The sequence below is a fragment of the Hyphopichia burtonii genome (genome assembly GCF_001661395.1).
Source record: "Hyphopichia burtonii NRRL Y-1933 unplaced genomic scaffold HYPBUscaffold_4, whole genome shotgun sequence".
NCBI classification, from domain to species: domain Eukaryota; kingdom Fungi; phylum Ascomycota; class Pichiomycetes; order Serinales; family Debaryomycetaceae; genus Hyphopichia; species Hyphopichia burtonii.
Window position 1 is genome coordinate 1,095,935 of NW_017963731.1, and position 12,754 is coordinate 1,108,688.

General features: G+C 34.1%; 6 protein-coding genes across 6 annotated transcripts; 2 read left to right on the forward strand and 4 right to left on the reverse strand.

Annotated features, from left to right (window-relative positions):
• Positions 1-2: 2 nt before the first annotated feature.
• On the reverse strand, positions 3-448 carry HYPBUDRAFT_153148 (mitochondrial 54S ribosomal protein bL34m). Its single transcript, XM_020221393.1, has one exon. It carries the CDS (start codon positions 398-400, stop codon positions 50-52), a length of 351 nt encoding a protein of 116 aa, XP_020076368.1. The 5' UTR covers positions 401-448; the 3' UTR covers positions 3-49.
• A 230-nt stretch (positions 449-678) lies between these two features.
• Positions 679-1,471, forward strand: HYPBUDRAFT_153149 (uncharacterized protein). Its single transcript, XM_020221394.1, has one exon. The coding sequence runs from the start codon at positions 703-705 to the stop codon at positions 1,393-1,395; it is 693 nt and encodes a 230-aa protein (XP_020076369.1). The 5' UTR covers positions 679-702; the 3' UTR covers positions 1,396-1,471.
• A 3,280-nt stretch (positions 1,472-4,751) lies between these two features.
• HYPBUDRAFT_108893 (uncharacterized protein) lies at positions 4,752-5,201 on the reverse strand (the record flags this gene model as incomplete). The annotated part of the gene is made up of 2 exons (XM_020218666.1): positions 4,752-4,900; positions 4,928-5,201. 2 exons carry the CDS (start codon positions 5,199-5,201, stop codon positions 4,752-4,754), a joined length of 423 nt encoding a protein of 140 aa, XP_020076370.1.
• A 127-nt stretch (positions 5,202-5,328) lies between these two features.
• Positions 5,329-5,958, forward strand: SMC4 (condensin subunit; the record flags this gene model as incomplete). The annotated part of the gene is made up of 2 exons (XM_020218668.1): positions 5,329-5,371; positions 5,435-5,958. The coding sequence occupies 2 exons, from the start codon at positions 5,329-5,331 to the stop codon at positions 5,956-5,958; spliced, it is 567 nt and encodes a 188-aa protein (XP_020076371.1).
• A 44-nt stretch (positions 5,959-6,002) lies between these two features.
• DUS4 (tRNA dihydrouridine synthase) lies at positions 6,003-7,245 on the reverse strand. Its single transcript, XM_020221395.1, has one exon. The coding sequence runs from the start codon at positions 7,170-7,172 to the stop codon at positions 6,087-6,089; it is 1,086 nt and encodes a 361-aa protein (XP_020076372.1). The 5' UTR covers positions 7,173-7,245; the 3' UTR covers positions 6,003-6,086.
• A 380-nt stretch (positions 7,246-7,625) lies between these two features.
• On the reverse strand, positions 7,626-9,645 carry BDF1 (chromatin-binding protein; the record flags this gene model as incomplete). The annotated part of the gene is made up of 1 exon (XM_020221396.1): positions 7,626-9,645. The coding sequence occupies exon 1, from the start codon at positions 9,533-9,535 to the stop codon at positions 7,628-7,630; it is 1,908 nt and encodes a 635-aa protein (XP_020076373.1). The 5' UTR covers positions 9,536-9,645.
• Positions 9,646-12,754: the final 3,109 nt, after the last annotated feature.

The following is a 12,754-nucleotide window of genomic DNA, read 5'->3' on the forward strand; positions in this document are numbered from 1 at the left end:
TATGCATATTTACAAGATTCATTTAGTTTAAATAATTATAAAAAGCAGCCTAATGGGAAAGATACCATCTGCCCTTTGCCTTTCTTCTTGCTAAGACTTTTCTACCACCTTTCGTTCTCAATCTTGCTAAGAATCCAAACTTTCTTTTTCTTCTTAATGTAGATGGTTGATACGTTCTTTGTCTAAATCTTTTCTGCACTAATCCAACCATGAACAGCAAGGGATTAATAGTGACTGGTGGACATTCTGTAAGTGGACTTATACTTCTTTGGACAAGCTGATTATTTATTCTAGTTGCTAGTAATGGGGTCGATGGTTTTGATAAAGACGAAAAATAACGTGTACTCAACGTTTGCACACCAGGAGTGGCTCTTTTTATGCTGTTGGTAATGGCCCACATGAAACCGATGATGTCTATGTATATATGATCTCTTGAAGCAGTATCAACCGGATATTCTATGCTCTAATAACTCAAAGATCAAGTACTGAATAATTTTTCATTGGAGTTGAGACTGAGACCTTTCCCGGTTGGAGCATTACGCACAGCACACCAAAACATACAGTAAATCCCAGCACTAACAAAAGTAAAAAAAAAAAAATAGAGAATCAGAAAAAAAAATTATTTGCGGCTTTCGAGATGCGATGTGAAAAATTCAAAGATAACTCTAGTTTTGAAGCTAGCATTTGATAGAGGTATACAAGATGTCCACTTCGTTTCGCCCCAGAAGAGCAGCTCAGTCTGCTGTGAATACCCCTACCACGGTTCGTGTCACGTCATCCAAGAGCATAAATAAGTCTGAAGCAGAAGGAATTTTGAGTGAGTTTATATCTACTAGTGAAAGCATCGCTCAAGCCATACCAGGATTTACAGCTGATGACATAGCATTTTCCAACACTGGTTTATCTAATAGTAGTGGCTCCAATGCTCTTTTAAGTCAATTAAAGAGAGTGCAAAGAGATTTGAGGGGATTGCCTCCACTCCTGGCAGAAATTACCAATGAGGGTTCAAACAAGAAGACGAAATTTGAAGATAATGACGACACTTCGTCACAGCCGGCCAGTAAAAAGATCAAATTTGATGACACTCCAGAATATGAAGCTCCAGCCGATGAAGCCATAGAAGAAAAGGAAGAGGAAGAGGAGAAGGAAGCTGAAAAGGAAGAAGCTGGCGAAGAAAAGGAAGATGACGAAGAAAAGGAAGACGAAGAAAAGGAAGATGATGATGAAAAGGAAGAAGCTGAAGAACAAGCCAAAGAAAAGAAGGAAAAGAAGGAAACGAAAGAAAAGAAAGAAAAGAAAGAAAAGAAGGAAAAGAAGGAAAAGAAAGAAAAGAAAGAAAAGAAAGAGAAAAAAGATAAGAAAGATAAGAAACACAAGAAAGATAAAAAAGAATAAACTTCATTCAACTTAAGTGGCATCATCAACTTCAATTCTTTCATCCTATTTATATATAGCACTAGATACTCCATAGATATCAACCAAAAAATGTATATTAATGTTCATTAGACCCGTACATACACCGACCCTAATCTGCGCGAATGGATTTTATCAGTGTTTTGATTTCAGCGTGTCTGGATATAAACAGCTGGGAAGACCTTCATTTCAACTAGACCTTTATTTCAAGTTAACTTCGAAAGTATAATCACCAAAGCACTCAGAAAATACGGTATTTTCCTGTGAATACAAATGTCAACGAGAAGAAAGAGATCTCACAGAGGAAGGATCATCTCGAGCGATGAAGACGAGGAAAATAGTTTTATAAACAATAGTGATTATATTACTCCAGAAAGCAAAGCAGAGAGTGTCAATGATAGGATAAGTTTCAATGAGATACTGCCTTTCAATGCAAACGGGGTCACAGTAGAATCCCAGGCATCCGAAGATGACATGCAATCCTCTCCCAGCGTGGCGGGAACGGTGGTCAATGCTGGAGTCAATCCTGATCAGTCAACAAAGGAGTTAGAGAATTTCGAGGATGCTGAATCAGACTTTCATAATACAACCGAGGTCAAGGATGAGCCTTCTAAGCCTTCAGCAGATGATATCCCAAAAACAAAAGTCGAAGTATTGAAATTAGATGAAAATGTTAGTCTTAAACCTCCAGGCTCGGCTGCATCGAGTGGATCGAGATCATCATCACAAGATTTGAAAAGCACCTTGAGTTACTCCCAACAACAGGCAGAGATTCTCCTACAATCCCCTAGTAAAAGAAGAGAAGCTGCAGCGTCACAGTTGGCACCAAAGAAGAACGAACCAAGGTTGGTAATAGATAAACTTGTTCTTACAAACTTCAAATCATATGCTGGTAGACAAGAAATAGGACCATTTCACGCGTCTTTTTCATCTGTAGTTGGTCCAAACGGTAGTGGTAAATCAAATGTCATCGATTCAATGTTGTTTGTTTTTGGTTTTAGAGCTCTGAAAATGAGACAAGGTAAATTATCTGAATTAATCCATAATTCAGCTGGTGGTGAAAAGTTAGATTTTTGTCAGGTGGATATCCATTTCATGCATGTAATCGATGATGACCATGATCCATTGAAAGCCCATAAAGTTCCCGATTCTGATATGGTTATTAGTCGTAGGGCAAATAAAAATAATTCATCCCAATATTATGTCAATAATAAGGCTAGTAACTATACAGATGTAACCCAGTACTTGAGAGGTCAAGGGATTGATTTAGATCATAAAAGATTTTTGATTTTACAAGGTGAAGTTGAATCCATCGCCCAAATGAAAGCAAAAGCAGAGCGTGAGAATGATGATGGTTTATTAGAATATTTGGAAGATATTATCGGAACTACAAAATATAAACAATTGATAGAAAATAACCTCACTAAGGTTGATGAGCTTAATGATATATGTCTTGAAAAAGAAAATAGATTTGTCTTGGTAGAGAAAGACAAAGATCTGTTAGAAGAAAAAAAGGATGAAGCGCTTCGCTTTTTGGAAATGGAGAAGAGATTGGTTAATAAACAATCAATTCAATTTCAGATTAGTATACATGAAAATAATAAATTACTACGTCAAAACGAACAATCGGTTAACGACTTGAATAGTGAATTAGAAACTGAAAAGGAAAAAAATAAAGAGTTATCAAAAGAAATTGACGAATACACCAAAAAACAAGATGAGATTAAGGAAATTATTTCCGAGTTAGATAAAGATCTTCAAAGTTTATCGAAAAAGCAAAAGTCTGTCAATAAAGCTAACGTTACTCTTGAAGAGAAAATAAAGAACTTGTCCAGTAAAACTAAGAAACTCGAAAAAAGTAAACAACTGCTGGAACATACCTTGTCAACTTCTAAACAAAAACTTGAAGCTTCTAACGAAGCGAACATGCAATACAAAACTGAATTAGAAGAACATACTCAAAATCTAGAGTTGGAGAAACAAAAGTTGAACGAGATGAGAAGAAAATTAACGGATAAAACTGCAGTTTTCACTAAGAAGATTGAAGAGCTCCAAACTAAGTTAGAACCATGGAATGATAAGCTTAAAGATAACGAAAGTGCAATTCAATTAATCAATTCATCCATTGAAATGCTAGAAAGTCAAAAACAGAGTCATACAAATCAATTGAATGAAGCAAGACAAAGACTTATAGATATCAAAAAGGAAGGTAAGCAAAAGGAGCAAGAGTTTTCTTCGGTTGAAACTAAATTAACTCGTGTAGCTGAACAAATACAACTAGGAGAAGAACAATGTAACCATCAAAAACAGAAACTCGATAGCAAAAGATCACACCTATCGGCAACCCGTCAAAAGACTCAAGAAATTGCTAGTTCTTTTTCTAATAATCAAAACAAGAATAAGGTTTTATCAAGTCTTTTGAGATTAGCCAAATCTGGTCGTATTAGTGGTTTTTATGGTAGACTTGGAGATTTGGCACAAATTGATGATGCATACGATACAGCTATTTCCACAGCATGTAATGCGTTAGATTCCATGGTCGTTGAAACAGTTGAAACGGCTCAAACGTGTATTGATTACTTACGTAAAAATCGCTTAGGTTATGCTAATTTTATTTGCTTGAACAAGTTAAGAAATTTCAACTTAGCTCCTATTCAGACTCCTGGTAACCCTGCTACTGTGAGAAGACTATTTGATTTAATAACTCCTCAGGACCCAAAATTCTTACCAGCTTTCTATAGCAAATTGCGTGACACATTGGTAGCATCAAATCTTCAAGAAGCCAGGAGTGTTGCTTATGGTGCTAATAGACGATTCAGAGTTGTTACGTTAGATGGTAAGCTCGTTGACACATCTGGTACCATGTCAGGTGGGGGTAACTTCCGTGCTAAAGGAGGTATGAGACTCTCATCGAATACTACCAGTAATGATGGAATACACACAGAAGATGAAGTAGATGAAATGAGAAGGAAATTGAATGATTTAGAAACTGAATTTGACCAAGCAAATAATGAATTCCAGGAAAAGGTACAAACATTACAAAAACTAAAGGATATGAAGCCTGAACTTGAATTTACTATCTCCAGGTTGAAGCTTGATATTGAAGCTTTGTCGTCCGAAAAGAAAGACGTATCACAAAGGTGTAAGTTATTAATTGCAGAGAATGAAAATACGGATACCGTGCAGAAAGCCGATGAAGAAATACTTTCTAAGGTTAATGATCGGAAAAAACTAGAGGATGAAAAGCAAGATTTGAAGTCCCAAATGATTGATTCAGAGAGCCAAATCAAAGAATTAGAAGAGAAAATAATGGAAGCCGGTGGGGTTGAGTTAAGAATTCAAAATTCTAAGGTTGACTCCATCAAACAAAAAATTGAAATCATCAACGAGAAAACTTCCAATGATGTTATGGCTATAAAGAAACTTGAAAATGACATTAAGAGACACACGAAGCTCATTGCCGAAGCCGAAGAAGAATTTACCAAAGCTCAAAAGGAATTAGAAAGTGCTCAACAATTCCAATCTGAAAAGATGAGTGAATTGGAAGAACTCAATAAGAAATTAAGTGATATCCAGCAACAAAGAGAAGAGCACGAAGAGAATTTAGAAAACATCAAGAACGATCTTGATGAAAGAGCACAAAAAATCAACGAATTCAAGTCAGTAGAGATTGAGATCGAAAACAAACTCGAAAAGTACGTGGCTATCGTTAAGCGTTGTAAACGCGAGATAGAGGAGGATGAAGAAAGCTTACAGAATCTTGTTGTTCGTGATGTAGAACCATACATAGATTGGCTTAATGAAGAAGATCGTGCTAAGTATAATGGATCCGTTATCGAAGAACTTGGGGAGGAAGAGCTAATGCGTATTGACCAAGAGGAAGTCCAAAATGATATTCAAGAGCTCGAGAATTACATGAATAATGTTAAAACTGATATAGAAGTTTTAAAAGAATATGGTGTGAAAAAGCTCGAGTTTGAGTCTCGTCGTAACGATTTGAACGTTGCGGTAGAAGAAAGAGACGAGATCAAAAATTATTGTGAAGAATTGAAGAGAAAGAGACTAGATGAATTCATGGAAGGTTTCAATACAATCTCTATGTCATTGAAGGAAATGTATCAAATGATTACAATGGGGGGTAATGCAGAGTTGGAGCTTGTGGACAGTTTGGATCCATTTTCCGAAGGAATATTGTTCAGTGTTATGCCGCCCAAAAAATCATGGAAAAATATATCAAATTTATCAGGTGGTGAAAAGACTTTGAGTTCATTAGCTTTAGTCTTTGCCCTTCATAGATATAAGCCAACACCTCTTTATGTTATGGATGAGATTGATGCAGCATTAGACTTCAGGAACGTATCGATTGTCGCAAATTACATTAAGGAAAGAACCAAGAATGCACAGTTTGTTGTTATCTCCTTGAGAAATAACATGTTCGAATTAGCTCAACAATTGGTTGGTATTTACAAAGTCAACAATATGACTAGAAGTATATCATTACAAAATAAGGATTTCCTTAATCCTGGCCCCGAAGAAAGTAAGTAAGGTCTACATGTATAGTATTTGTAAAATAAATTAGATAATATTAAGTCCTTGAAGAAATGAAAGAAAAATGCCGGCTATTGAAAGGATGAATCCATGACAATATGTAATGGAGATCTACAATAGTGTAATTAAATGTGAGCCATTTCTTCTCTGCTTTGCTTCCAAGTAGGTTCTATAGCGGTTGCAAAGTTTTCGTCACCAGCTCTCTTTAAGTTAAAATTTGAATCAAACCAGTCGATCATGTCGATCATATTATTAGTCTCATTCATTTCCTTTAAGTATTTTCTTGGGATGATTTTTTCCATCATTTGAGATAAATGGTGTTGAGTAATTCTGAAGGGTAAACCATAACTAGTAGCGAGATCCCAAAATATTTCAACAGCAGACCAAGGGGTCTTATCAAAGCCTGCAAAGATTGCTGGATTTGCCAAGATCCCTCTTACCGCCATTACTCCATCAACACCTGTATACTCTGCAATTTCAAAAGCATCTTTTAATGAAAAACAATCACCATTTGCTACTACAGGAACATTTACGGTTTCCTTGACTAATTTGATAGCATCATAATTTGCTGGTATGGAGGATCTGGTATTTTTAGTTCTACCGTGAACCGTTATGAAATCTACTCCATTTTTTTCAACCATTTTCACAAAGTTAATCGTTTCATTTAAATCATTATGGATTCTTATCTTGGTTTCAATTACTATTGAGTCACCATATTTCTCCTTAACGGCTTTAACCATTGATGAAACTAATTCGGGTTCGGACATTAATGCTGCACCAATACCTTCTCTCATTTGTTCTTTTATAGGGCATCCGCAATTCAATCCGATACCATCCACGTAAGGATAAATCATATCGACAAATTTAAGTAAGTCTTCAACATTGCTTGCACCAACCTGAACAATAACGGATCTGTCTTTATCATTAGTAGTAAAATCAGACAATCTAGCAACATCATTACGAACAAATTCTCTTGCTAAAATCATTGGAGTGTAAACTATATCGCAGTTGAAATTTCGAACTAATTCACGAAATGGAAGTTTAGAGTATCTGACCATGGGGCCTGCTATAAAAGCAGGTCTTCCATGCTTTAATTTCATATTTTTAATCAAATGGAGTGGATTATGATCGGGATTTCTTGGTGAAATAGTCATATTTGGTTTTGCATCTTTGAGTGAAAGGCGTGATATTTCATCCATTATGTCTGACATTTTGAACGAGTGAGCAAAAAAAAAATGAGAGAAACACCAGCAAGAGGAATATTTCAGAAGAATTAGAGGTATTTAAATGATAAAGGGTTGTTCAGACAAGTTCAGATAAGAAATCATTATCGTCGAATTACGAGTAGATGAGTTTTTTGCATTTGAGCAGAGCGAAAAGAAAAAAAAATTCGAGGAAGACCATGGATAGTGTTACCATAATAGGAAGGTGGATACGCACCCAAGATCAAACACCAATGGAAATGGCAAAAACTACGATAACGAACAAAGTATTAAATATATACATAATATTACAAGGAACATGGAATGATTAATGAAGATTTCGAAATTTCCTATATCCATAAGGGAAGAAGATTAAAAGAAAAGATAATATACATAACTATAGTACACCATATGATTGGGGAAAGGGAGGAAAGGAAAAAATATGAATTGAATAGGATATAAGGTTATTCTTCTTCAGAGGATTCTGAACTAATATCATCATCGGAAGATTCTTGTTGATTAGCGAGAAGATTAAGATTATTGATTGCAGCATTATTATTCAAAGAGTTATCGCCATCATTATCATTTTCAAATAACAATAATTGAGATTTCAATTGTTCTAATTGATCAATATTATCCAAATTTCTCTTCTTTTTCTTCATTGCAGAAGAAGCCGCCTTCTTACCGAATAAGAAGTTATATAATTTCAAAACTGTGCCATCGGCCAATTGATCCATATCTAATTCAACTTCGTCTTCATTACTTAAATCGATATCATCTTTAATAATTTTGATCAAGGATTGTAATTTTTTATCAGATAAGGTTGGAACCGATTCACTAACTTGTTTTTTCATTTCATAAGTAACCACTGGTTGATTATTTACGGCATCATTATTACTTGAATTTAATTCGTTGCTTAAATTAGTTGAAGATCTTGACTTTTTAGATTTCTTAGATCTTCTTTTTTTACGTCTTGCATCTCTTTGTTCTTTTAATTGATTAAGATGTTGTTTCTTCAATTCGTCTAATTCAATCTTCATTCTAGTGATTTGATTTTCCATAAATTTAATTGCAGGAACTTCACTCAACATATCTTCACTAATTTCCGGTTCATCATCTTCATCAGAAGTATATTCTCCTTCACTTTGAGGAGGAGTTGGAGCAGGAATTGGACGGTTAGCCCATTTTTTATTAAAAACTGCTTCTAAACGATGACCCATCATATTAACATCAGTACCTTCAGGATTGAAACTATAACAATTTTGGAAAACCAAACGGACATCTTTTTCAAAATCATCACCGTTTTCATATTGATTATTAGCTAATTTAGTTTGAATAGTACCCAAATCCATTGGAGTTTTAATAACTTCATTATAATTAGGAATATTCAAGGCCACTGTATCAACTGGAGATAAAAATGGAAAGTTATAATTATAATGTTTCTTTGATGTTAATTCTTTAATGGTTTGATTACAATATCTTAATTCAGCAGCAAATTTCTTTTTTCTAGGTCTTACATCATAAGGTAATTCTTTTGATTTTGGAGGATGAATAGTACGTTTTGGTCTTTGAGCAGCAACTGATTCCTTTTTAGATTCAGAATCAACAACAATAGCTCTTCTTCTTGAATTGAGAGGAACAGCTGATTTTGAACCCTCACCATTATTTGGTAAGATTTTAGGAGGCATGTTTAACATATGTTTCTCAAATTGGGCTTGAATATTAAGAGCCATTTTAGATATAGATGCTGCTTCACCATTAAATTTGCGACAATTATTAACCATTAAATTAAAATCATCCACAACCTGAGTTGGCTCTTCGTAAGCATTTGCATTCAACTTACGTTCAATGGTAGATAAATCCATTGGTCTTTGAATATAATTATAATAAAAGGGAATATTCAATTTGACAGTGTCAACCGGTTGTAAAAAAGGATTGGCATCTCTTAAGCGTTTGATAACTTTGATAGTATTAAGAGCATATTTGGTTTGATGTTTTGGCATTGGATTTGAAGGTAAATTATTCATATCTGGTTCCATTGGAGGTTTTGGAGCTGGCTCACTAAATTGAGGTAACGATGCATCCGCAGCTTGTTTTGGTTCATCATCTTCATGTTTTATATCTTCCTCAGTCTTTTGTTTCTTAGCTTCTTGTTCATGTTCATCGTCCTCTAGTTTATGTTTTTCAGGACTTGGAGAAGGGTTAGGAGGTGACAATGGTTTTTCTGGTTCATTTTGCGGAGCAGCATCGTTTACTTCAGTTGGATTTCCACCTTTTTCAAAGAAATTGTCGGAAGACGGCGTTTGCACTGGAGTATTAGTTTCTGGACCGGCAGCAGCGGGAGTGGCCGCTGAATTAACTTCTTCAGCCATAGGATAATATGTACGGGTCTATCTTGGCGAGAAGAAACTGCAAACCTGCAAAAAAAGAAGGGGCAAACTGTAAAAACAAGCAGGAAAGAGGCAAAAACGAAAAAAAAAAAAGAAAAACAGTGCGAAAAGGAACAGATTTAAATATAACAATTTTTTTTTGCTCTTCTGCTTCTTCTTTTTTCTGTCCTTTCTAATATTGCTTCTCCTATATTCTATTGGCTTGTGAAGCTCGACAATGATCAATCACTGAAGGAGACCAATAGGGACAAAGGAACGGCTAGTACAGAACAATTAACAAAAACAACAAAATAACAAAATAACAAATGAAAAAGTAATCAAGTGACTGCAAAAAAAAAAGAAAAGAAGAGGATTCCCAGTAATATTTCCCTTTTTGTGTTTTTGGGACCTTTTACTTTGTCTAAGGTATTTTTTTTTTTGCTTTGTTTGTTTGTTTGTTTTGGGCAGAGGCAAAACTGCTGAGGAAATGGGTGTTTATTTATATACTCTTTGCAAAATGGACTTTTCTGCGAATGAAATTGTCGGGTCATGTAATTTTTACAGGTTACCGCCAGCACTGGCACACGACCTGCTAGCTCTAGGTATTGTTAGTATTTTATTGTAAACAAACTGGCGATGTACTGTTGGTATAGGGTACCGTGGTTTCTACTATCATGGTCTACGGTAGATGTATTATAGGTGTACCGTAGGTGGATTAATGGTATCTACTGATGAAAGTGGGAAGTGGCAATTGGAGTAGTTGTTAAAAAGTGAAGAAGCGCTGGTTTTTTTTTTCTGTTTTGCTGAGCATCCGGGTAACCGCCAGCTCAACCTGCAAAAGATGCTACGCCAACTCGCACGCTGATTGGCCAGCGGCCTGGGAAAGTGTGGACACGTCGCTTGCCCCCCGGCGAACCTGCAAAAACCCGACAATAAGCAAGCCAACCCGTAAAAGCGATTCTTTTTTGGATTTTTTGCTGGTTCGCGCTGGCTACGATAAGGATAAGATAATATAATACATTCTATAGATATTGATATAGATATTAATACAAAATCATAAGTGAATTGATAGTAAATCATTTGCAGAAAACCCTTTGTTACAAGAAGGACATCTTCTCAATCTTGCAGCTAATCTTTCCTGGGTGCAAGATTGGCAAAACACATGGCCACAAACGGTAATTGCGGTATCTTTCCAATTTTTGGAACAAACTGAGCATTTTGCAATTGATCTTAAAGCTTCTAATTGTTTTTCATCTTCTTGTAATAAGCTTGAAGTGTTATTGGATTTATATTTATCCAACAAGTTTTCAACTTGTTTTAATTTTGACTCTAATTTATTAATTTGGATTTCGTTTTGTTTTAGAGTAGTTTCACAAGAATGATTTTTTTGTTTAAATTGACTTAATTCTAATTGAATTTTTTCATATTCAGTTTCGATATTTTTATATTTTAAATTAGTAATTTTAACCAATTCTTGTAAATTACTATTTTCTTGAATTGATCCTTCTTTTATCATTTTATAATCATTTATTGATTTAGTCAATATTTCAATTTTGTTTAAGTAATTTTTTTCAACTTCGTTTAAATTTTTAATCAATTCTTGCAGTTTCACTAATTGACTCTTTAAAACTTTATTTTCATTAGTTAATGAATCCTTTGATCTCATGGATGCAAAATATTTTTGATCGGCTTTAGTTTTTTCAATACTCAACTTTTTGATTAGATTATCGTGTTCAATTAGTTGGTCAAACTTCTTAATACTAATTTCTCGACTTTGTTGAAATGCCATTTCAATTTCTTTAATTTCATTATTTAATCCATTGATTCGTTTTATTAATTCTTCTTTATCTAAATTTTCATAGATTCCACCCCCGCTTCTTTCTTCCTTTTGTTCTTGTAATGTTGTAATTTGATCACTTAATACTTTATTTAATTTATTCAATTCTTCATTGGTTTGTTTATTATCAATCTCTTGTTTTAATATCGTTTGTTTCGATATTAATTCATCTCGAGTGGTTCGGATTCTAACCAAATCTTGTTCACTTTTATTTAATTGATTCTTCAATTGTTCATTTTCTTCAATCACTTGGGAATTCATCATCTTGGAATATTCTCCTTGACCATTTTCTAATTCTTCAATCTTTTTAATAAGACCATCCTTTAATTTATTAGCCTCACTCAAATCGTCATTCAACTTATTATTCCGTTCAACCATCTCAATATATATATTACTTCTCTTTAATTCTTCCTCCGATAAGTTGTTTAATCGATTCTTCATTTGGTCCTTCTCTTGTTCGCTTTCTTCAATCTTATGGTTGATTTCACTCAATTGTTTACTCAAAACTTGATTAACGGCTTGTAATTCTTTAATTTCAACACTTAATTTTTCAACCTCTTCTTTATTGATCTCTTCCTTTATTGGCTCCTCTTCTTTAACCTTCTCCTCCTCCTTCTTTATTTCGGAATGCCCATTGGATTGTGTTTCTTCCTCTTTCACTAAACTCTCATCAACTCGTTTTAAAGTCTTGCTATTCTTGCGTTCTCGTTCCTTGTGTATAACAAGTAATTCTTCCTGTAAAGACTCTAGCCTATTTTCTAAATCATTCTTCATTTTGGATAATGTTTCCTTTTCGGATTTAATCCAATTGAATTCTTGATTCAACTTTTCATATTTATTAATTAAATCTTTAGATTCAATATTTGATATCTTACTATTTTCAATTATTGGTTTTAATAATTTAATCAAATATTCTCTTCTTTTATCTAATTGATAATTTATACTGGTGGTTGATTGATTATTTAACCTTATCAAAATTAAGTCGTCATCTTCCACCCCTTCATTATCTTTATCGGCAATACCAAATAATTTAATTATTTGTTCGTACCAACTATCAATGATATTAATTTTACTTTCAGTGGCTTCATAATTTAATTTATAGAAATTAACATCCTTAATAAGCATATTTGTCTGTTGTTTATAATGATTCATTTGTCTCCAAATAGCTTCTTTTTGAAAATAAATAACATCATTCTGGGTTAATGGTCCATCTTCACTTAATTTAGATAACGGTTCTTTGGATTTTTCAAATCTCTTCAGTGCAGATTCGTCGCCGTCAAATGACCTCTTACGATCAATCTCTCCACTCATCTCTGCGAGTATCCTGTAATAAAAGTATATCTAATAAAATTAAAAAATAAACTTCAAAGATTCAGACTAAACTT

Coding starts and splice junctions, on each gene's coding strand:
- HYPBUDRAFT_153148 (XM_020221393.1), bottom strand. CDS start 400: ATGTGGGCCATTACCAACAGCATAAAAAGAGCCACTCCTGGTGTGCAA.
- HYPBUDRAFT_153149 (XM_020221394.1), top strand. CDS start 703: ATGTCCACTTCGTTTCGCCCCAGAAGAGCAGCTCAGTCTGCTGTGAAT.
- DUS4 (XM_020221395.1), bottom strand. CDS start 7,172: ATGTCAGACATAATGGATGAAATATCACGCCTTTCACTCAAAGATGCA.